The sequence below is a fragment of the Phocoena phocoena genome, chromosome 4, assembly GCF_963924675.1.
Source record: "Phocoena phocoena chromosome 4, mPhoPho1.1, whole genome shotgun sequence".
Classification (NCBI taxonomy): Eukaryota; Metazoa; Chordata; class Mammalia; order Artiodactyla; family Phocoenidae; genus Phocoena; species Phocoena phocoena.
The window spans coordinates 38,892,669-38,917,419 of record NC_089222.1 but is presented as its reverse complement, the minus strand read 5'-3'; the positions used below and the strand labels follow the sequence as shown (position 1 = coordinate 38,917,419).

The following is a 24,751-nucleotide window of genomic DNA, read 5'->3' as shown; positions in this document are numbered from 1 at the left end:
TCAACCCTGGACATCTGACCAGCCACCCCAGTGGTCTGCCAGATGCCCAGTTTGTCTGAACCCCAGCCATGACAGTGGGGTTTGGCTACAGGACTGAACTGCTAATTTCTCTTTATGCATGATCTAAATTTGCTAGAAGTCCAGGAAAGCAATTATGCTTTTTTCACCACCTTGACTACATATTTGGTACAGATTTTATAGAAATTACAAACACACATGCCACACATTTTAAATCCATGATAGTTAGACTTGCAAGTAACTGATTTATGAGGGGAAAAAATGGAATTGTCTCTTTGCACCTGCCAAGAACTTAACTCATGTATTTGTTTTGTTTTGTTTTTTTGAAATGCACTTTCAATGACAAAGAAATCTTTTGAAACGCAAAATACGCTTTCTGAATTAACTGCTAGTATTTAAAATAAATGATTTCGTTTATTTGATCTGGCACTATGAAAATCATCATAAAATAAATGAAAATTTAACCTATAAAAGGTTGGGACTAAATATTTCAGGGTCAGATTTTTAGGACTGATGTGTCTGTAAAAGTCTGCAATCACTCACATAAGCCTATCAAACTCTGAGTTGCAAAACGGAAGGGATCTTTGTGTCTCTGAGTAGTAAGTTTCCTGCTCTGCAAATCTTTGTCATATATCCCCTGCAAAACAGCCTTAGGAGGCATCATTGGGATTTCTTTTTTCTTTACATGTAGTTTTCTCCCCTTTCGATTTTCCTCTTTGATTTATATTATCCTAATCCTTATTCTCCCATTTTTCTACTTCTGCAGAAAATGCTAAAGTGTTAGAGTTATTTGATTTGATCTGTTTTTTTATTAGACTAGAATTGTAAAATTGTAGAATCTTAGGTTGATTCAGCTCAGTTACCCAGGCAGTGCTTGAATCCCCACAAAATTGTCATCCATTCAGTGATAACAATAATAATTATAATAACAGTAATAACTACAATGGCTAGAATTTATTTCATGCTCTCTTTATGCCAAATGCTGTACTAAGCATTTTATACTGGTTAAATCATTTAATCCCCACAAGAATTCCATAACAGAAGTCCTATTATTATCCCATTTTACCAATTAGTTATAGCTTAAGTAACAGAAACCCAGGTATAAGTAGCTTGATGATGATGATGAAGAAGAGGAAGAGAAGGAGAAGAAGGAGGAGGAACTCCTTACTGGCACACATGACTGAAAAATGCATGAATGTATCAGATTTCCCATATGGATTGATTCAGGACTCAAATGTGGTCCCAAAAAGTCATTACTCGGTTCTGCTTCCTGTGGATTGGTTTCACTTTCATGTTTCATGTAATGGGCCTCTCTCATCATGAGAGCTCACATGAGCTCACATCATCATGAATACCAGTTAAGAAAAAGAAACTCCATATCCAGTCTTATTGTCCCTGTTTGACCACATGCCCATTTCTGAACCAATCCATCATTGCTGCCGGGAGATACAGTACTTCAACTGGCCGGACTAGGGTCATGAGCCACCCTCAGAGCAGGAGCTGATAGTAAACTCACAGAACCATATGGATGAGGAGTAGATAACCTGAAAATCCAGGACTGTAGCCAACAGTGTTGTAAATTAATACTGGGTACCAAAAAGTAGCCTTATGTAAATATTTACTTTTATCCCTTCATACTTCTTAAGAGATTCAGTTCACTTCTTTGGCATGCCAAGATCTCACTGATAATGATCCTCCATTTCAATATATCTCCAGTTCTTCCAAGGTTCTTGTCATCTGTAAATTTTATGAACAGAATCACTCTATCTTCATTTTAAAACGGTAATGAAAAGGTAGACCCAATGGGGCCAGGCAAGCCTTGTGGTGTACCACTGGCAACTAACCCCTTACCCTTGGTTGGTGTTATTCCATTGATCATATTTCTTCAGTTGTGTTGTATACATGTCTATCCCTAATTCCAAACCAAATGCGTCCTTTAAGCTTAAATCAATCATGAGAGAATGTCAAATGGGGTTTTAAATATTTATCCCTGAAGGCTAGTTCCAAGCCAGTGTTTTACTACTTCCCATTATTAATGATTGTATATGAGTAATACTATTTACTTTTACATTAAATGTAAATATGAATTCATTTATTCAAATTGCTTAGACTCCATTTGTCTGTTTTGTGTTCTTTGAATTCTCCCAGTGAGAAGGAAATTCTGAAAGTCCTTCTTTCTGGAGAAAGGATTAAAGGCACGAGCAGAATGTTGTCTTGATTTGTATTAATACTTGAACGCTAAGGAGATAGAGAACCTGAATGTCCCTATATCTAATAAGACAATTCTGTCAGTATTTTTAAATCAACCCACCAAAAAAAAAAAAAAAAAAAAGGCTGTCACATTTAGTATTATATGCAAATTAGAACAAATATGCAAGGAGTAATTACAGTCTTATCTAAACTTTTTCATATAATTAAAAAAGAAGATAGGGTGGAAGGGAGATGCAAGAGGGAGGAGATATGGGGGTATATATATGTATAACTGTATATATGCTATATATATATGTATATATGCTATATATATATATAACTGTATATATGCTATATATATGTATAACTGATTCACCTTGTTATAAAGCAGAAACTAACACATCATTGTAAAGCAGTTATACTCCAATAAAGATGAAAAAACAAAGCATTATGGAAATGTATGGGCACAGATTTTTGTATAACAATATTAATGAAACTACAAAACAGAACCTAAAATACTGCTTTAATGAGTACGTGCACAGCACCTTGCAGGTGAATCACAGTACAGTTTCCCTTTTATTCTGCTTGCTTGGTAGTTTACACATGTTATTATATATGCCTGCCTGCACTTAGCTGTGTTGACAATAAATTAATGTGGTAATTTAAAAAAAAAAAGTACATTCTCCAGCTAATTATATAAGGCTGGTATAGCCATGATATCAATACCAAAGGACAATATAAGAAAGGAAAATATAGACCCATCCTAATTATAAACAGAGATGCACAAATCACAAAAGTTTTAGCAAAGTGATTCTAGCAATGCATAAAGAATATAATAGTTAACATTCGTTGAGTTCTTGCTCTGTACCAGGTACTAGTCTTTTAACTCATATAATTCTCCTAATAGCTTATGAGGGAGGAACTATTGTTATCCTCTTTTTATAAAAGTTATCCCAGGAATTCAAAGATGACAATATTCAAGATGTAATTCTCCACAGTAAAAGGCTAAAAGGGAAAAGAGTCATTTGATCAGTAAAAGCATCTCATAAAATTCTGTGTCCATTCATGAAAAAAAATAAAGAATGCAACCTAGGAATTTTGGAGAACTTCCTGAAACATTAAGAGGATATAATATATATATATGTATATAACTAAGATATATATATATATCCTTTCCTTTTGTAAAATTCAAAGTCTGTTCATGATTTAAAAAAAAAACCTCCCAGCAAACTAGCAATAGAGGGAACATCCTTAATCTAATAAAGGATATCTGCAAAAACCTACATCTACCTCATACTTAATGAGGAAATGTTGAATGCTTTCTCATTGAATTAAAAAGATAAGACAGGGATGTCCCTTGGGTAATTAATTTGATTTCTGCTTAAATCATATCAGGGCAATTTAATATTTTGTAACATCAGAACCTTTTCAGAGTGGGAGATATGTTTTTCAGTGGTCCTGAATAATTCTTCAAATTTGTTCTTTGCTATGTGAAAATGCTTTGCTAAACCTGTCCAGTACTGGAATATAAAAGCACAACCAATGTTTAGTGCAGCATGAGTTAGCATATCTTTCACCTAGGAAGTTGACAATATTATTGGTGATCCCTAAAATGAGGGTATCACCAACTGTAAGGGATTATTTGAGAGCCTATGGGGAAATCCTTTCCAAATTTTTATTTGGAACTCTGATGCAATGCACACCACTACTATCAAAACTAAAAACAGTGACGTCCTTTCATCTGCATTTCTGAATCAGTGATCATAATAAGGAAATATTCCTCTCTGTCAATATGCCTTTTACACGGTCCTCTGGCACAAATCACAAGATGACCTCAAATGATTTGAAACTTAAGTAGAAAGTCTTTGGAAAGAAATGTAATCTTGTCTCAGCAAGAGTCCAGATTCCTTTCTGACTTCCTGGCAGTGGCCTAGAAAAGACTGTCTAGTTAATTATGATAAATTCACCTCATTTCTTTCTCAATGTGAGACAAAGTTCAAACCACTGATTGGTGAGCTGTCTCAGAGAAATTGAGATAGAAAATTGACCTCCCGTTTATTGTGGCAGTGATAATACGTACCAAATAGTGTGGATGTGAGGCTTAAATAGATAAAGCAGCTATACTTTGCACAGTGCCAGGCCCACAGTTCATCAGCAGTTACCATGATTCTTCTTTTTATCACCATCATCATAATCATTATCATCGTTATTGTCATCACTGAGTGTCTGCTTTATACCAAGTCCATATTAAAATATTAAAGGCAGAATCACATCCATTTGTATAGTTTTGTAATTTCTGGGGAGATACTTAACCATTAAAAATTCATGATACAGTTATTCTTCAAGGAAAAGGTTTTAAGTTCACCATATTACAGGTTGTTGAGAAAGAATTTACTAATCAAATATTCTAGAAAACAGGCTGCCAAAGTAATCTCATTAAGAATATTCAACATGAATATTAATAGATATAGGGAAATATTAAATATAATGTTATAGAAGTCAATACAAATGTGCAACAAGAAATAGAGACACATCTTAAATCAGAAAAGAATCTCTTCTGAATCGTTAACCAAGTCTTGGATCTGATGCACGCCAGAGTTTGCACCTTCCTGACTTCACCAGCAGATGTTGCTGTGAAGTAGAATAAGGCCTGCACAGTTATAAGCATCCGTGGGCCGAACTCTGAGAATAACTTACCCACGATGGAAGGGAATCTTTATATTTATTTGTTTGTATTTTTGTTTGCTTATTTTTTATTTAATCCACTGGGAACAACTTGAAAAACATTTTTATGATAACTATTTCATTTCAAAAATTATTTTAGGGTTTATAAAGCATTTTTAGATACATTATCTCTTGTTGTATCATTTTCATAATGCCCCTTCAGCAAGGTAGGTAAGTCCTGTTATCCCCAGTTTTTTGGCTAATTTGAGATTCATAAAGATTAGTTAGCAGGCCTGACATTTTATAGTTAGTGGGTAATGGTACTAGGATTTGAATGTTGTGTTTTTGACCCCAAGCCCAGCAAGCTTTCTTCTATACTCCAGATTTATAAAACCGAATGCAAGGGTCAGCAATCTGAGTTTTCAAGTTCACTGAATCCAGGAATATATAAGTGAACACATACAATTACTTTGACCAAGATTTTTAACTTTTTGAGTGCCCTCCCTCCCTTCCTTCCTTCCTTCCTTCCTTCCTTCCTTCCTTCCTTCCTTCCTTCCTTCCTTCCTTCCTTCCTTCCTCCCTCCCTCCCTCCCTCCCTCCCTCCCTCCCTCCCTCTTTTTATTTTTGGCTGTGGTGGGTCTTCATTGCTGCATGTGCGCTTTCTCTAGTTGCGTCAAGTGGGGGCTACTCTTCGTTGCGGTGCGCGGGCTTCTCATTGCGGTGCGCGGGCTTCTCATTGCAGTGGCTTCTCTTGTTGCGGAGCACGGGCTCTAGGCGCGGGCTTCAGTAGTTGTGGCACCCGGGCTTCAGAAGTTGTGGCGCATGGGCTTAGTTGCTCCGCGGCATGTGGGATCTTCCCGGACCAGGGCTCAAACCCATGTCCCCTGCATTGACAGGTGGATTCTTAACCACTGTGCCACCACGGAAGTCTTTGAGTGCTATTTCTTAGTGGCTAAAATACAGTTCTGGAAACATTTGGCCTTAGTAAGCTTCTCAAAGAAGAGCTTTCTAATATAAAATTTAAGAAGAGATGAAATAAAAATCAATTATAGTTTCTTCTTTGTTTTCAAATCTGTTTATTAAAGTGAAGTTAGTTGAGTAATTGCAAATAACCTAGCTCTAATATTCTATAATATATACTTAATAGTCAACTGTTCTGGATTTTTTTAAAGGAATTAATACTTAATTAAAAGCCAACTCACATTGCAATAGACAAGGAAAATATATCAACTCTATCTTGTTCAGGTACTCTCTCTGCAAAAAAGTTGCTCTACTTACATACATATGTAGGTACTAGAGTGACAAAGTGTCAGTTTGCCTAGGACTGAAGGATTTCCTGGAACAGGGGACTATCAGTACTAAAGCTGGGTTGGTCCTAGGCAAACCAGGACAGTTTGTCACTCTAGCACACATACATAATATTTTATATTTTGTACATGTAATGTATTATATATTAGTTATAATTGTTATTTTTTCCTCTGAATAACTTGAGCCATCTTGCACAGTTCTTTTACTGTGCTATAATATGATGATGCCCTCAGTAACCATCCTGGTGAGTGAAACTCTTTGCCAATGTGCTAGACTAAGCCAGCACGCTGATATTTCTCTTTAGATTATTTTATTACTATTTTACACATTTCTTACTTCCTCCTTTTGCTGACACTGTGTATTCTAAAACTCATTAAATGCTATTAGTGTAAAGAAAAGAGTCAGATAGCCAGCTTCCTGAGACTGTAAAGTGTATTTTGTACATATAGTCTGAGTATTTTGAGGGAATAAAGTGCTTGGTCTTTTTTATTAAAAAGAAAAATTGCTCTGCGGGATCAGGATTAGATTAAGTGGTCAACCAATAGTGGATTGAAGAAAAGATAAAGGTGTATTTTTTTTTTGTTGTTGTGTAAAAGAAGTGCAGGAGCAGGCAGCCTAGGGCTGGCAAGACAGCTTCATAATATTAAAGGCCCAAGCTTATTCTATATTGTTATGCTAAATCTCTTGATCTAAGATGGTTGCTGAAATTCCAGCTGTGATTACCATATTCCCATCAGTCAGAAGGAGGAAGGGAAAGGGAATCACATTCGTTATTTCACCATCAGCCAGAACATAGTCATTTGGCCACATCTAGCTGCAATTGATGCTGGAAAATAGAGACTTTACTCCGAGTGGCCATACATACCATTAAAACCAGAATTCTGTTATTTAGGAAAAGAGGGAAAATAGATATCAGGGAACAATTAGAAGTCCCTAGAACACTTATCCAGATTTACTGCTGTAGCAGAGGTAATTTCTACTTTAGTAACTCAAGGGTTACTTTCTTTTTTTCAGTTTGTTTCTTCTCTGCCTTCAACATGTAATTCCTGTTAAAAATTAAAAGTTCCCTTACATTTAACTCTATCAGCATATGAATTTGCATATCTCTTGGCCAGCATCATCTTGGGTCTCTTGAACAGATGTAATTCATGCTGAAATGTGAAAAGGAATTGAAAGCATGCCTAACTCTCTGCTGAAGGTTCGGTCAAGTATTTCCTCCTTCAGCTCAGCATTCAGAGTCATAGACAGTGGCTAAACAGGGACTCGCATATGGCCACTGTAACCTTGAATTATGTAATCTCCGAGTGTCTGAGACTGACCTGTGACCTCAAAACTGGGAAGGATTTTCTTTGAGACATTTCACCCTGGCTTTGTGGGTCTCACGAGTAGGGTGAAGCTGTATTGATACAATGAGTATATCTTCAAAGATTCCTAGATTTATAGAATTTCACTGGACACTAAGAGTTTAACCCCCTCCTTTTACTGAGAAGTTCCAGAGGAGTTAAATAACTTGTCTAAGGACCAGGCTAGTTAGTTACAAAATGTGGTTTGATAATTACTCCTGGCTCCCTTCTCCACACCTCATGAACAGGAGATGACCTGTGGTTGTTCAGGTCCTACCTTTAGGCGGACACATCATCACTGTGGTTCTACCACATTTCCTACTGATGGTCAGATGTGGCTTTGTGGTTCTTCTGTCAGCCCGTGCTTGCGTCGCCTCTACAGGAAGAGAACATTAGTGTGGTAGAGAGTTATCTCCCCATCTACAGGTTGAAGGGACTTGACTGTTCTCTCCTTTATGCGTAAGAGAATGGGATGTGTATTAAGGGCAGAATTCATTGTTTCTTTTCCAGATTTTTAGATCTCCCCAATAACAGTCCTAAACCATCTCATGTGAATCTGAGGAACTCTGAATATAATTCATATTTTTTCCCCTGTATACATGGGACAGAAAGTTGTATATGCTCATAGCATCATCAAATTGGAAGGAATCATTATTTCTTCAATTCCTTGATTTCTCAGTTGAGGAAACTAAAACCCAGAGAGATGAATTGACTTAGCCAAGATCATATTTCTTGCCTATGATTTATAGGAAGCCAATGCTTAAAACAACTCTATAGTTTGTTTCTAACGATAGTAACTATTACTATTTACATAACAGATTAGTATCTGAAAACTAATTGCCTGCTTTAGATTTTAAAAAAGTGTGGATTTGCTCCCAAACATTTTAAATTTATAATTAGATGACATGGACTCATTTTTATAAAATATTTTATTTACAGTAGAGATTTACAAAAATAGTCTCAATAAAATTAATACAAAACCATTTTACAATATAACTTATATAACTATCTCCTCAAAAAATGACATTTGATTATAACACACACTACATTTGTATTTGTTAAGTCACATGGTAGTATAAATATGTTCTATCATCATTTTTTCATAATAAGGTATGTACCAATAACAATGAACAGTGGACAACAAATGTTATTTTATTATTCTTCCAATGTAAAATTCATCTCTGGCCAAAACAAAATTAGCCAAAGAAAAGTAAAACAATTGTCCTTCTGTTCAACCATACAGTCTTTTTTCATTATTTGAGAGTTTATCTGACAAAGACACAGCATTAATCTGAAAGCACATGGCATAAAGTCTAGTAACAATATCCCCAAAAGCCTTCTCCAATGTCTCCCCTTCGACTATTTATTCAGTATTTTGCCAAGATAAATAAAGATTGATCTCAACTCTCTCCTTCATTTGTCTCAAGTGTTCTTAATAATGCATTCAGGTTTTTAGACCTTCCCAAGTGGCATATGCTTAAAATGTGAGTTTCTTTCTTTGGCTTTAAGTAGAGTTTCACCACACTTAAGAAACGTACTGCGCTCCTCCGTGGGGCTGAATCTCCGTGACTGCCCACCCAACCACATTGCCCCGGATGTGACAGGACTCTGCTCCTCCGGTCTTTCTTATGTCTTCATTGCTGAGAACATGATCCCAGATGTTGAAGCCCGTGAGTCTGCCAGAAAAGGCTAATGTCTCATCAAAGCCACCACCCACACAGCAGCCATTCTTTTCTTGGCCAACCTGCAGGATTCCTCCCTCGGGAACAACGTGACCCGTGGCCATGTCTACAGTGGCGGCCACCAGGTCACCATTTACCCACAAGGCCACGTGCCCTTTCTCTGAATTCCAGGTGCTGCACAGATGGGTCCACGTTCCCAGGGAAATCACAGTATCGGTGACCAGTCTGTTTTCCTCTCCACCCACCACAAGCACGATGGACTGATAGCTGAGGTACAGCTGGATCTCATATGGATTCCTCTTTGTGCCATAGGAAAACAGGACAGTTTTGTTTAACACATCTGTGGCTTTGACCCAAATGCAGGCACTGAAAGCCTCAAGTTTCATTGGTGTTGCTGGATGCACACTTGCAAAAATCTTCTTGGAACGCATGGGGAATAAAATCGCTGTTTCACAACCTAGAGTAGCAAGGGAGTAAGAATATGAAAGAAAATACAAATTCATTCCGAAATGATTCTGGCAGTTAGGCATTTTAGGATGGGCCTTTTCATGACTACGGTTAAAAACTGTATGCAGCAATATGTTATGACTTGAGGGGCCCAAGTATAAAATCTCTATAAAGGAAAGAAAACAGGAATAAGGAAAATCAACTGTCTCATTCAGAAGCATGTAAATGGAAAAGAAGGCACACAGAGAAATGGTAAAATTGGGTTTGAACTGGGCACTCTGGCAGCAGGAGCCACACCCTTAACCAGCACACTGCATTGCCTCTTAGTGGTAGAAGAACCCCTGGATTTGGCTAAAAGAGCTGGAATTCAGTTTGTTTTACTACTAGTAAGCTGTGTTGCTTTTGATGAGCCCCACAATCTCTCCAGGCTTTATAGTTATCTGTCAAGGGCTCTTCCATTCTCCTTGTAATATTCTGCAAGTCTGTAAAGAACAAGCATGTAGCAGTCGAGAAGAGCTCTGTGGACCAAAGATATGCTTAAAAATTCTTACTCTGTCCACATGCTTATAAATGCTATGTAAGCCGTAACAGAAAACCTTTAAGGAAGAGTGAATTCTTCCAAGGGGTCGGATAGAGTATATATTTCTGCTAATCCGCACTTAGAAGGAGACTTTCAAACTTGGGGGTTGGGAGCTTAGTAAATTCCCATCTCTGTCCATCTCCAGGTCACATGGCCAGTCAGGGAGCCGCAGATGCTGAAGTGAAGACCTTTTAGGTGTCTCTAGGAAATAATGTGCTAAAGCCTTTAACAAGTGAGCTCTGCCTTGTGCTAACCTCATATATGCATAAAAGACCATATAAAGAAAGAATTTTTTAAAATCTAAAGTAGGGCTAGGTATGCAGTTTATAACAACCTAAAGAAGATTTACCGTAAGATAGCTTTAAAAAGCAAACTCTCAGAGCTTTTAAAGACTAACTAGTGAATAGAACTTACAGGAACCAAATATCCATGCAAAGTGTGGTAAACTAAGCTAACTGCCTACAAGTGGCTGAAGGCTAGGCTCCATCCTGAAAAAATTAAGCAGATGGACCTTATCCTTTAGAAATAGAGAAGATAATGAGGTTCAGAAAATCCTAGAAAAATAACTATCATACTAAAGCACAAAATTGGTCCTGTCATACTTTGGTATTAACTTTTTCACTGAATAATTTGAATTTCTGAAGATTTTTAAAAATTAATTTTTAATGAGGTGTTGATTCTTTTTTCAGATGAAATTGGTAGGTACATGCTTTCCTAGCTATGTTATTTAAATCAATCAAAGATCATGGAACAAAAGATCACCATATGCATGGGCATTTGACATACTCTCTGTAATGTTTCAGTAGTGTTCAGAGAGGGTGCCAACTACAATCTCATGAACTGATTTCCTGTTTAAATAAGCCCAGGCAGTTAGGATTGCATTCCAAAGCCTTCCTTGATTGCTTCTCAGAGACCCAGCTTCCCCTGTTGGCTGCACTGGTTATGTGAGTTCATGGAGTAGAACTGCATGTTGACAAGTTTTTTTGTGGCTTCTTTTGGGGGCCAGTGATTGAGGCTCTTGATATGTCTTTAAAATGTCAGAAACTCTCTCATGAAATGGCTTTTAACTAATAGGTTTTTCTGATTATATTATCAAAGACCAAACAGAATTAAAACCAGGTTCTTAAGAGGCTGACAACAGAATGATTAGGAATCCCTTAGGAGCCAAGCTGGCAGGAAACCAAGAGAGGAGAAATCAAAGCATGTGGGTAAAGTATTAGTAGAGGATGTATTATAATAAGAAATTAACATTTTTGAATTCAGAAATACATCCCTCTTCTGCTCTAACTAGTATGCAGAGGTGGAAGTGAAACAGCATAATTCTTCAGTTTTCCTGATATGTGATATGTACAATGATTTTACATGGTTTGCAAAAGACAAATTTCATCCATTAAAACAGCTAAAGAGTTATAATTTGTCTCCTTGTCACTTACATTGAGGATCTATTGTATATTTGATTTTATGATTTTTCCCCCCTCTGAAGCCCTACTTAATATTTAAAAAAATATGTTCTGCACTGATAGTCCTCAGTTATTTAGGAAAGACTCATATTCTGGTATGGTTTCTGCAATTTTAAATGCAACATGCTCTCACACATGCATGATTCTTCTCCTACCCCATCCAATAAGAGTTGCTTTATTGGACATAAAGAAAGGATGGTGCTTTTTGTAATTGTTTTCTGTTCATAAGATGCTCAGGAAAAGTGTAAGTCATATTTTCTTACATAGGACACAGATTTTCTAATGTAACCCACAATTGTTACATCACCATTTCTTAGAAATTTTGATTTACAAAGGAGTGTTACTTGGCTCCAAATCTACTCTTTATTTCCTTGAACTGTCTTTCAAATGTATTATTTCGAGCCCACATGTGTTTGAAAATTCATTTAGTATTACATGGGATTTCGACAGGTTGCATCTGGTTTGAACTCACCCTCTCCTGTTTCACCCTGATCCTCCACATCCCTGGGGTGCCACCTGGATACCAGTTCGCTCCTACATCTTACTGTCTCTCTTTGGATCCCTCAGCCTCTGGTTTATTCCAAACCTCACACCCTGGACCTCACTCTGGCGCTCATTTCACAGACCCTAGGGCTGGGGGGACCCCTTGGGAGATCAGATTCAGCCTCAAGTCTTTTGTTTGGAACTGGCAGGGGGGAGGGGCCAGCCCAGGGATTGGAAACCCTTCCTAAAAATTAGGCTGGGCCCTGAAATAGCGCGGGGAACCAGAGCTCCCCTAAAGAGAGAAGCCGGCTAAAATTAGACGAAGTGGAAATCCCTAACGGAGGGAAGCTGACACCGAGAGAGGTCACGGTTATAACCGGCCAATAGAGCTCCTGTAACGCCTGGTCGGATCGGGTGTCAGTCTGGGGCCCCTTGACGTCTATTTCAAGACTGTGATGATTACGTGCACATCTATCCTCTGGATTCCTCGGGACTGGAGACTACTTTTGAAAGCAATTTTCCCGCCTTGTATGGTGTGTCTGAGCTCTGTGACCATGCATGGAGAAACAGAAGGGTGTGTGTGTGTGTTTCCTCCCGCTAAAGCCTCTCCTAGAGGGTTGGCTGACTCTGCTTCCCGCAACTCGCGCTCCGAGAACGAAGCCGCGTGGGGGTCCCCGCCCGGCCCAGCGTCCTCACCTGCTGGCAGCCAGCGTCCTGCCGCCCAGCGCTGCACAGCGCGGAGGTCGGCCTGCGTCTGCCGCAGCTCCTCGAGCACTGCGCCAAGGGCGCGCCCAGCCTCCTCCTGCGGCTGCAGCGCCCCGGCTTCCTCCAGGCGCGCCAGCCTGCGGCTCGCCTCGCGGCTCGCCTGCAGCAGCTCATCCAGCGCCCGGGCCAGCCTGGCCTCGGCGGGGGCCACCGGCGCGCACGGCCTCGCCAGGTTGCCCGCCAGCCGGCCCAGCTCGGCCCGCAGCTTCTGCAGCTCACCCCGGAGGACGTCGTCGGTGGCCTGCAGCAGCATGCCCTCCCGCATCTGAGAGTTCTCCAGCATGATGAAGAGCTTGTCCCACTCGGAGTTCTCCCGACTGCAGTCGCACGGCGTAGCTAGAGCACGGGACACACACGCGTTACCGACCCGCCCAGGCCCTCCTCGGGTGTGCCTTGTAAAATGCCGACCTCCCTCTGTGGTCCCAAGTACTCATCCCCAGTACCCCCCTTTCCTTTCAGGATACCTGCAAAAAACCAGCATGTAAATATCTCGAGTATGACAGAAACCATGCAAGTTTATATGAAGTTGAACTCTATGAAATTGCCGTTCATGGAGCTCAAAACGAGAATATAGGCGATTTCATACAGTTCGACCCATTATGTATCAATGACAGAAGTAACTTTTTGAAAACTCTCCCTTTCCTAACGTGCTTTTCTCTTTTGCAAAACAAACTAATTTTTTTTGCTTATTTCATTGGCTACAAAATATATGTATAATACTTAGACCCAAAGAGGTGGATATGTAATTAGGATTAGCAGAGAAACAGTTAAAATGAACTTACGGTCCTCAGTGGGATGGAGTCCATTGTCTATTTCATTGTCCAGATTCACATACATGAGCTCATATTCATCCGAGTTCTCGGCCGACAGTGCAGACCAGAGAGCACAAAACAGAATCACGGGGAGATGCATTGCTGAAGAGACAAAGTTCTTCCCACAGACGTCGGGAGGGGACGAAACAAGAGGCTCTCAAGTGAGTGGAGAAGGAGCGGAGGAGAGTGAGAGGCAGGAGCTGAGAGCCCTTAATAAATGCTGGGGAAGGTCTGAATGGGGATGAATGAGTAATGCCAGTGGCACTGCGTTCACGGGAGTTCCCCTGAATTGGGGGGGGAGGGGTGGGGGGGAGGGCGAAGGAGACGTGGGGAGTTGCACAATAGTAAACCACAAAGGTTTACACTGCAGTCAGATTAATTGGAAGAGGGTCAGAGGGGAAAGAGGTGGGGAGACGGGGCTAGGACTGTCTCCCCCTGGGGATTAGCTGTTGTAACTTGAATTGGTAGCACTGAAGGATGAGAGGGAGGGGAGGGGTGTTAGGGGGAGAAATAATTCAGCAGGCATAGAGGTGTGAAAGCAAGAGCATCATTTCAGCATTTTGTGTGCACTCGCATTGTTTCACCACCGTTATGTATAGAAAACTTTTTTTCACTTTTCTTTGTACACAGTTTTACAGGTCTAAACTGTGAAAGTTACTCTGATTTCAAGATAAACCAACACAGTAAAAATTTGTATGGCTCTAGAAGCCAAATCCATTCCGAGTTATTCCACCTTTAATCCTTCTGGAGTTGCAACTATACTTTTATAAATGGACTTTCTAATGACAAACACAGCAAAATTGGTAAACCTAGAATGAGAAGAAGCTGGGGAAAAGGAATTAACTGATTTTAGGTGTGTTTCTTTTCATAACCTGAAATTTAGTGGATATATTATTTCACTAGGCTTAGAGTCAAAGATCATGTTTCTAAAGTAAATTTAGGGATTCCTGCTTCTGCCAATATGTGGAGATCTATATAAGCTGAAAACTGGTGGGAAAAAAAACCTTGAAATGTGTTTACATTAGAATAATAATAAAAACTTAAAATGTACAAATAAGCTTCCAATAAAGTAAGGGAGATATCCAGAGGCCAAAGAGAGGGAACCAAAAACAGACCAGTAAAGCCCAAGAGCTGATGCTAGGCCCCCTCCCCCCAGGGGAGGTGAAGGGGTGGACATGTTGTCCGTTCTGTGATAACCAAGTGTTAATGGCCATATGGGAACAAGGCTTAGGCCAGGATGAGGAGTTACCTATTGGATTTCAGTTGGTCCCTGCCCTAGCTCAAGAAAGTGAGAAGTAAGCATAGCTCTCTTTGAACTCTACAGGGTCTCTGAGAGTTTGTGACTTTGGGCCTGCCCTCATATGTTCCAGATTCAAATGTATACTGTCTGACACATATTTATTATTAAAAATAAATTCATAATAAAAATTATTTAAACATATGAGGGAACAATCCACCATAAATTAGAACCAACAGAAACCAAAAGGGATTAGACACCCCTCCCTCAAAAATTTCACTTATTTAAAATATCAGCTAGAAACTAGAAAATAAGTGTGTTTAAAGTGATTTAAGATCTACAAGAAGGAATTGGAAACATGAAAAAAGAAAAAGACACTGATGTTTTTTAAAGAATCAAATATAACTTCTAGAATTAAAAAAAAGTTAATTGAAATTTTTAAAAAATTCAAGGAATGGATTAAATGACAAATTAGGCTGAAGCTGAAGAGAATATTAAGGAACTGGAAGAAAGAGCTAAGAAAGTAATTCTAAAATCCTTTCATTGTTCAAGACAGGAAAATTAATTTTTCTTTGTTAGTTCAAGAATGTTTATCTTTTAAAGGACAGCCACCAAAACCAAAAGGAAATAAAATGTCCAAATAGAAGGAATACAGTGAATTAAAAAAAAAAAAAAACTTGACCTATTCAATAGGAAGCAGTGAAGTAGGGAAGAAAAGCATAGACAGAGCAAGATAAGTAAAAAGCACAATGTAACGTAAAAATAAATCCAAATATACCAGTAATCACTATAAATATTAATGAAACAAACTTTCAGTTAAGAGACAAATGTTTGTCAGATAGAAATATTTTTTAAGTTCAGCTATAAGTCACTTACAAGAGTCACACATAAAACATAAGAATCTAGAAATCTCGAAAACAAAAAAATTTTAAAGTGGTGAGAGAATATACCCTACAAGGGCAATTCAAAAAAGCTAGCATAGTTGTATTAATATCAGTCAAAAGTAGACTTTAAAGCAAAGAGAGAAATTAAATTATGATGCAATGCTTTACCAGGAAGATATCTCAGAACTATCTGGTAGTTTCAAAAAAATATGCCAAATATTGGCAGACTTCTAAGAAGAAATTGACAAATCCATAATCATAAAGACAGATTTTAACGTACTTCTCATAACTGATAGGTTCACTTCTGTCATAACTGATCATTCCAATGCCAAAAAACTGCGAAAGGATACAGAAATTTAAACTCCATAATTTAAATTTTGATATGATGAAATATATGGAACATTGCTCAGAAGGTTTGATAAGCAAGTTCTACCAAGCAAGGAACATGTAATCCCCATTTTATATAAACGGCCTCTGAGAATAGTGTGTGCAGGAATGCACTAAATTCTTTTTATATGTCTAGTAAGTATGATACTAAAAAGAGACAAGGTCAGTACAAGAAAGGAAAACTGCAAGTCAGTCTCATTTAAGGACATAGATGTGAAAGCTCTAAATGAAATATGAGCCAAAATCCAGCAATCTATGCATTAAAATGCATCATAACCAAGCTGAGTGTATTCTAAGAGTATAAGATTGATTAAACATTAGAATATTCATTAATTTACTACAATAACAAGTGAAAGGAGAAATCATCATGTGGACAGGTGCAGAAAAATCGTTTAATAAAATTCAACTCTCATTCATGTTCAAACTAGGAAAAAGACAGGAACTTAAACTGATAAAATCTAAATACCAAAAATGTGTAGAAACATGTTACATACATTATGATGAATCCTTAGAAGCATACTCTTTAAAGACAGGAATAATAAAACGATACCAGTGGACACTGGTTCTATTCATCAAAGTGTTTGAGGTCCCAGCCGGTAAAGTAGGACAAAAAAGAAATGTAAGGAATAAGGATGGAAAGAAACGAAGTTTTCATCAGTTATTGTAAGTTGATTATCTATATACAGAAAATCTAAGAGACTCTGAAGACAGTTTATTAATAAAAGAACTAAACTTTTGCTGGATGAAAGGTCAATGTACAAAAATCAGTTGCTTTCTTAATGCAGCACATAAATAGAAAATATCTTTAAAAGACCAAAAACTTTCATTTACAATAGCAACAAATATGGAATACCTAGGAATCTATTTAACAAAAGATATATAAGGTACAGCTAATATCACAAAACTTTGAAAGACATAAAAAAATTACATAGAAGAATATATCAAGTTCTTGAATAAGAAGACTCAGTTTCACAGAGATGTCAGTTATTCCAAATTAGTCTATATATTCAATGTGAAGAAAAAAACCTAACCTAGTTTTTCAAGGATGTTGACAAACTAATGGTAAAATTTATATAGAGGAATTTGAAGTAGAAGATGAAGAAATTTGCCCTGTGAGATATAATGATTTATTATAAAGTTATTGTAATGAAGAAAATATATAATTGGTGAAGGTATGACAAATAACCAGAAACAGATCCAGATACATGGGAAACTTTATATACGAAAGAGGTATTACAAATCAGAAGGGAAACAGTTGGCCACTCAATAAATTGATCTGGGACAATTGTTTATATACACACAAATATATATTTATAATTAGATCCCTTCCTCGTATGTACAAAAAGTAAAATCCAGATGGATTAAAGACAAACATAAAAACGAAATCATAGGTCTTCCCTGGTGGCGCAATGGTTAAGAATCCGCCTGCCATTGCAGGGGACACAGGTTCGAGCCCTGGTCCAGGAAGATCCCACATGCTGCGGAGCACCTAAGCCCGTGCGCCACAACTACTGAGCCTGCACTCTAGAGCCCGAGAGCCACAACTACTGAAGCCTACGCACCTAGAGCCCGTGCTCTACAACAAGAGAAGCCACTACAATGAGAAGCACGTGCATTGCAGCGAAGAGTAGCCCCCACTCGCCGCAACTAGAGAAAGCCTGCACGCAGCAACGAAGACCCAACACAGCCAAATAAATAAAATAATTTTTTTAAAAAATCATAATGCTCTTAGGAGAAAATATAGTAGAATATTTTTATGAACATATTCATTATATTAGGGAAAATTTTCTCAATGACAAAATCTTTATAAACCATAAAATAAAAAATTAAAAAATCAACTCCATTAGGATTGCAAATTTAAAACTAATAGACCAAATATTAGTGTCCAGAATAAATAAGGAACTTCTACAAATCAGTAAGAAAACACAAACATCCCAATCGAAAATAGGCAAAGGATATGAATGGCCAAATCACAGCAGAGGAAATGACCTGAAAACGTATAAAAATGGTGCTCAGCCTTACAAGTGATTAAATAAATGAAAATTAAAACAAAAAATGAGGTGTCACCTTACACCCCATCAGATTGGCAAAAACCAATGTCTGTCAAGACCAAATGTTGGCAACAGAAACATTCATGCGCCTGGTGGGTATGTAAATTGTTATAATCGTGATGGTAGGCAGAATAATGAACCCCTCCCCAAAGATATCCACGTCTTAATCCCCATGACCTGTGAACATGTTGTGTTTCATTGCACAGAAGATGGAATTAAGGTTACCATATAAGGAGATAATCCTAGATTATCCAGATGGACACAGTGTCATCACAAGGGTGCTTAAGTGGAAGAGAGGCAGAAGAGAGAAGCAGAGGAAGAGGTGTAGTGACAGAAGCAGGATCAAAGAGTTGCTCTGTAGCTGACTTTGAAGATGGAGGAAGGAGACCCCAAAGCAAGGAATGCTGGTGGTCTCCAGAAGCTAGAAAAGCCAAGAAACGGTTCCTTCCTACAACCTCCAGGAAGGATCCCAGGCCTTCCAGTACCTGGATTTTAGCCCAGTGAGACTCATGCCAGACTTCTGTATTATGGAAACATAAGATAATAAATTTGTGTTATTTTGGGCCACAGTTTTTGTCAATTTCTTATGGGAGCTATAGAAAACTACTACAACCACGTTGCAAAGAAATTTTGGAACATGTAGAAACTTAACTCTGAGGGAAAACCCCACTGCTTTGCTACTTAATTATGTGGTCCAGGGACCATCAACATCACCTGAGAGCCTGTTAGAAATTCAGATTCTCAGGCTCTACCTCCAATCTGTTGAATCAGTATCTGTGTTTTAACAAGTTGTCCAGGTGATTTCTAAGCACATTAAGCTCAGAATCAGTACCCAAGGGAATATTTCGCATTTATGCACAATGAAATAGTCTAAAAAGTGCAGCACTATTGGTGAAAGCAAATAATAACAATAATAATAACAATAATGAAAATCTTCCAACCATATAGTATATGAATAAATTGTTGCATATTTATACAATAGAATACCATACAGCTGTGAGAATAAATGAAGGAGAACTTCTTGGATATAAAACTTCAATACAATGTTGGATGGGAAAAAATATGTTGCACAAAGATATGTACAATATACTATTGATATAGAATTTTAAAGCATGCAAAGAACACCATAAATGCTTATTGATATATTCACATACAACTGAAGTGTAAAAACATTCACAAAGATGGTAAACACCAATTTCAGGTTGGTGGTTGCCTCTGGGGAGAAAAGGAAGTGAGTGGGGTGGGAAGCAATTATGGTACAAGGTTAAGTTTTGGTAAAGCTGGTTGGTAGGCACACCAGTGGTCCTTATATTTTTGCCTATATTTGTCTAATGGCTTGAAATATTTCATAATGAAGAAGAATATATTAGCTTATGAATGAAATTTATAGGATTTCTACACCGAAGTGTCTTCATCAGTTTCAAATTTTTAAAAAAGCCCTTATTTATTTTTGTATTCTTTGATCGAAATCCAAGTCAGCTAAAGATGACTAATCTGGGTTTTCCCTCTTCAGGGGTCCCAGAACCTTTAATGAGTATTGTTCCTGTCTTCAATTACAATGACAGTTCCATTTATTGTGGCCTTTTTTAGCAGTTAATCAGTATGTCTACATAGCTAAGTTCTATGAGCTAATGTGCTTTGTAGAGATTGGACATGACATTGACAATTCCTGATCCTTTAAGAAAAAGCTCTTAGTAAAATTAGTAAAAATAAGCAAAAATAAATTAAAAAATAAAACAATGTTTTTTACATTAAAAAAAAAAACTGAATATTTCCAATACCTTGGAGTCTGTGAGCATATGCCTAAAATCTGTTTGAGACTAATTCTATGAGCCATGTGTGGAAAAAGCAATTCTCATTATTTATCATCACCGAGATATATTCACCATGACCCAGGATCACCCTTTCATTAAATTTAGTCATAGATATTCTGAAAATTCTGGCCTTATTTTCTTAATCCTCATATCTAAATGTCCCCACCATTTAATAAGGGTCTACACATGTATAATCACAGCTTATTCGATTCTTTCTGTGTAAGTCTTCTATATACAGAGCCAAATTTAAAGTAAATAGAAGCAAGAAAATTCTTGTTTGAGAAATCCCTAGAAACAACTTCTGAGACATTTAAGTTCTTGAGAGGATTTTTTGAAAAAATCCATACCATAAAATGATAAGCAGATGTTTCCCATATGTTGTTTGCTGATGAGTCCCTGCAAACCTTACATCATATTTTTTTCTTCAGGTTCCACCATTTTAAACCCAGTTGTCCATACAAGTCTTTGAGGCGGATCACCTGTGACAAACAACCTGAGTCTAAACTTCCCTTGAAATAGTGCAGAAATTGGGGATCTAAATTTGCATTGCTACTTTTCTAACTATTCGTAAAAATAAGGCATAGTTTCCATGTATCAGCTGTCTGAATCATGCCTCCATATCTCTCAGGAACATGAATACATTCCTCTGCACTTTTTTTTTTAGTTCAGTTTCATTTAGATTCATGCTTATGTCACCGCTTAGTTTTCATTTAAACAGCATCCAAATGTTGTTTTTCGTCAGGAATTCTTTATTGGAACTGTTTCCTTCTCAAGGGTGTTGTCTGGTTACTGTCAAATTTTCTTTTCCCCATGGTGCATTACTCAGGAAAAATTTTCATTAGATAATAATGCTGATCATATCATAAAATATTCCCTTTCATGGAATCTGTTTAAATAATGATTCAGTGATTTTTCAGAATAAGGTACCATGTTATTTTTAGCAGAGGATTTGGCCATTAGTCTGTGCTATTTAATATGTGAAGAGGTCCAAAATTTGTTGCATTGATAATAATGGTATTCTATGGCTCATGGGCTGATAAAGTCATCATTTCTGTTATTATTCCTTCAACAGGTAATGCCATGTTGTTGAGGGTGTTACCTGCTGTGTACGATAAGCAGCCTCAGCCAATTAACAGACACCTGACAGAACTCCTAGCCTTGATGTCTCAGCTGGAACAACCAGAACAGTACCATCTTTTACGGCTTTTGCATGTAGCTGCGAAGAGGAAGCAACCGGAGGTAAAATTTACGTTATATACATGATGGTTCATACAACCGGGTCTGTTTCTGGGTATGTGGACAGGATGTATGCTTCAGCTTTCCTCTCTCATGTATCTGTGCATGCTCACCTTTACATAAAAGCACTCATTCACTTTTTCTAGAATCATAAAAGTGAGGAGGTAGTGGCAGAAGTTGGATACTGTCTTAGTGTTCTCTAGAGAAACAGAAGCAATAGAATGAATCTATCAATCAATCTGTCTGTCTGTACATACATACATACATACATATTTATCATGAGGAATTAGAGTTGGCTTATGCAATTATGAGGCTAAAAAGTCCCACAATCTGCCGTCTGCAAGCCGAGGACCCAAGAGAGCGAGTGATATAGTTCCAGTCCAAGGACCTGAGGACCAGAGGGCTGAGGGTGTGAGGACCAGAGGGCTGAGGGTGTAAGTCCCAGCCTGAGGCCTGGGGAAGACTGATGTCCCAGCTCAAGCAGTCATATGCAGGCCTTCAACAAATTGGATGTGGTTCACTCACACTGGAGAGGGCAATCTGGTTTCTCATTCTACTGATTTAGATGCCAGTATCATCTGGAAACACCCTCACAGACATACCCAGAGTAATGTTAAACCAAATATCTGGGCACCTTCTGACTCAGTGAAGCTGACACATGAAATTAACCACCACAAGTACAGTAATACAAACACAACCAATGTGCAAATCTGTAGCCACTGAAGGACAGCTTTAATGAAAGGTCAGTGTGGTCGTGCAGTCCTAGGAATCTACGGTTTCTCAGATAGGGCCAAGGGGGAGACCTACACATGCCTTGACTTATGGGGAAATCAGACTGTAGTGAGAGCAAAGGCTCACTTTCTAGATAGCAAATTACTTGTTCTTTGGATTCAAGTAAAAGATTGTAATAATTAGGATGCTTGTGATTATCAGTAACCAAACACCCAACCCACAGTGGTTTAAACAATAAAAGAATTTATTAGCACATGCGATGGGGAAAAACCTTCAGATGAGGCTTGATCAGGAGCTCAAATATGTGAGCAGAACAGCTTCTGTATCTCCATTTCTCAGATTTTTGATTTCTCAGTGTTGGCTTTCATTTTCTGTAGGATTTCTCCTTGTGGGCTCCGGATGGGGTTAGGGGTTCTCTAAGCAGTACGCTTTCCTACAACATCCGAACCAAAGTCCTGATAGTCTCCGTTTCAGACACATGCTCTACCCCTGGAGCTTCTCCTGAACCCTGAGGATACTCACATAGAAACTAGAGGCTGCCAGGTAGGAGGAAGTAGAATTGGATTCTGGAGGGCACCAAGACATGTGCACAGTACAGATTAATGGTCAGCCAAGGTTATATATGGCTGCATCTTTGCCCCATTTTCCTGATAATATCAATATCCACCACTTGAAAAACCAGTCAACACTAAGGTGAAGACTGGAACATTTGGATTCAACATCAAAATTCAAAGAAAGGCAGGCAAGAATGGTCATATGCATAATTAACCACAATAGACTGTAAGCTCCTTGTGGTAAGGCATGATCTCTTCTTTTCCTTTGTATCCCACATCTTGGTACAGTATCTGAGAGCACTCAATAAACATTCATAAAACTAAACTGAACTAAACGGGGTGATAAGTGCTCTATGAAAGGTATAAACGGCGGGCAGTGGGCAGTGAGTTCTACCTTAGGGGAAAATCGGTGCCATGAAGACCCACAAAGGGAGTGGCATCAGGCAATGTTGAAGTTTTATGTCAGGTGGAGCAGAGGGACAAATGGTCTTCAGGAAGTGGGGACTGGGCTGGGAGACCTGGACACTGGAGAGCAGGCTTAAGCCCTACCCCCAGAGGTTTCAATTCAATAGGTCTAGGATGGGGTCCCCGATTCTGCCCTTTTACAAGTTCCCAGGTGATGCTGCCCCTGCTGCTTCAGGGACCACACTTTGAGCAGTAAGGCTAGAAGTCGGGCAGAGGACTGGGCACCTCTCTGTTACCTGGTATGCATCTTTGCTTTTGCCCTTAGAATAATGTATTGTCACTATTTTTTCCATGTCCATCTCTTCCAGTGCACCTTAAACTCCTTGAGGGGCAAAGAGTGTGTCTGCATATTTGTATGAACTCCCTAGCCTAGTGCTGGGCACCTAATAGGGTTTCAATAAAACGTTGTTGAATCTGGAAATGAATAAATGAACAAAAGAGGCCAAAGAGAGTGAAGACCATGAAGAACAAGGAAAAAGATGTGTGTGGTCTCCAGAGGGGGAAAGTGGCTCAACAGGGTCAAGATCTAGGGAGTTAAAGGAGATTGGAGATGGGAATTGACCTTGGATTTGGTAGCTGGGGACTCACCAGTGACCCACGAGAGGCAGTGGTCTGTGGGGTGAAGTGGGGAGTGGCAGGCATCCATTACTGATTGTGTGTGGCAGGGAAGGGTAGGAAATGACCACACGAGTGTGGGAGTTTAGGAGAAATAAGGAGGGTTTAACAACATCCAGTAAGAATAAAGTGATTGAGGTTGTGGGAGAAAATATTAGATACAATAAGGTACTAGAGGAAGTCTGGGAGTGAATTCCAGAGCACAGATGGAGAAACGAGTTTCAGAAAGGATTAAGGACAGAAAGGATGGGCAAAGCTACAACAGAGTTTGGGCTGGTAAGGGAGTGGAGTTGAGGGATCACTGGGTCACCTAAAAGAAGGCTCAGGGTGAGGGGGGCACAGACAGGATGGTGTATTCGTTTCCTGTGCTGCTGTAACATTACCACAAATGTAGTGATTTAAAACAACACAAATTTATTACCTTACAGTTCTGGAGGTCAGAAGTCTAAAATGGGTCAACAGGCTTGCATTCCTTCTGGAGAATCTAGAGGAGAATACGTTTCCTTGTGCTTTCCAGCTCCGAGAGGCTGGCCCATGGTCTGCATCACTCTCATCTCTGCTTGACTCTCCTTTTTCCCTCTTCCAAGGCCCTTGTGAGTACATTGGGGCCACTCAGATGATCCAGGATTATCTCTCCATCGCAAGACCCTTAACTTAATCACATTTGCAAAGTCCCTTCTGTGTGGAAGGGAGCATTTTCACAAGTTCTGGGGATTAGGGTGTGGACATCTTTGGGAAGTCATTATTCTGCCTACCACAGATAGAGACTGGGGACCAGGTGATATGGGGAATAGTGAGAGGTGACTAACAGGCCAAACCTAGTTTCATAAATGAGGTGGCTGGCATGCCATTTGATCTGCAGCCTGAGAGCAAAAGCAAAACAAACACAGTTTTTGGAAAGGCAGGTTCAATAAAAGTTCAAGGGGGATTTGGATAGAATAAGCTAATTCTATCCAAATAGAATAAGCTAACTTATTTCCCATAGGGTAAAGGATGGGCATAAAGGTAAATGAAACCAGGAGGA

At 38.7% G+C, this 24,751-nt stretch overlaps 2 protein-coding genes across 3 annotated transcripts in view; one reads left to right on the top strand and one right to left on the bottom strand.

The window, feature by feature from the left end:
- The window catches only part of VEPH1 (ventricular zone expressed PH domain containing 1), a 209,713-nt gene that overhangs the window by 37,110 nt on the left and 147,852 nt on the right, over positions 1-24,751 (top strand). For both annotated transcript variants that reach the window (XM_065876610.1, XM_065876609.1), the window contains exon 4: positions 21,198-21,364. In XM_065876610.1, the coding sequence (XP_065732682.1) occupies positions 21,198-21,364 (167 nt within the window). The remainder of the gene's footprint in view (positions 1-21,197; positions 21,365-24,751) is intronic.
- On the bottom strand, positions 8,439-13,974 carry PTX3 (pentraxin 3). The gene is made up of 3 exons (XM_065876535.1): positions 13,723-13,974; positions 12,872-13,276; positions 8,439-9,662 (listed from the first exon to the last, which is right to left on the bottom strand). Exons 1-3 carry the CDS (start codon positions 13,850-13,852, stop codon positions 9,049-9,051), a joined length of 1,149 nt encoding a protein of 382 aa, XP_065732607.1. The 5' UTR covers positions 13,853-13,974; the 3' UTR covers positions 8,439-9,048.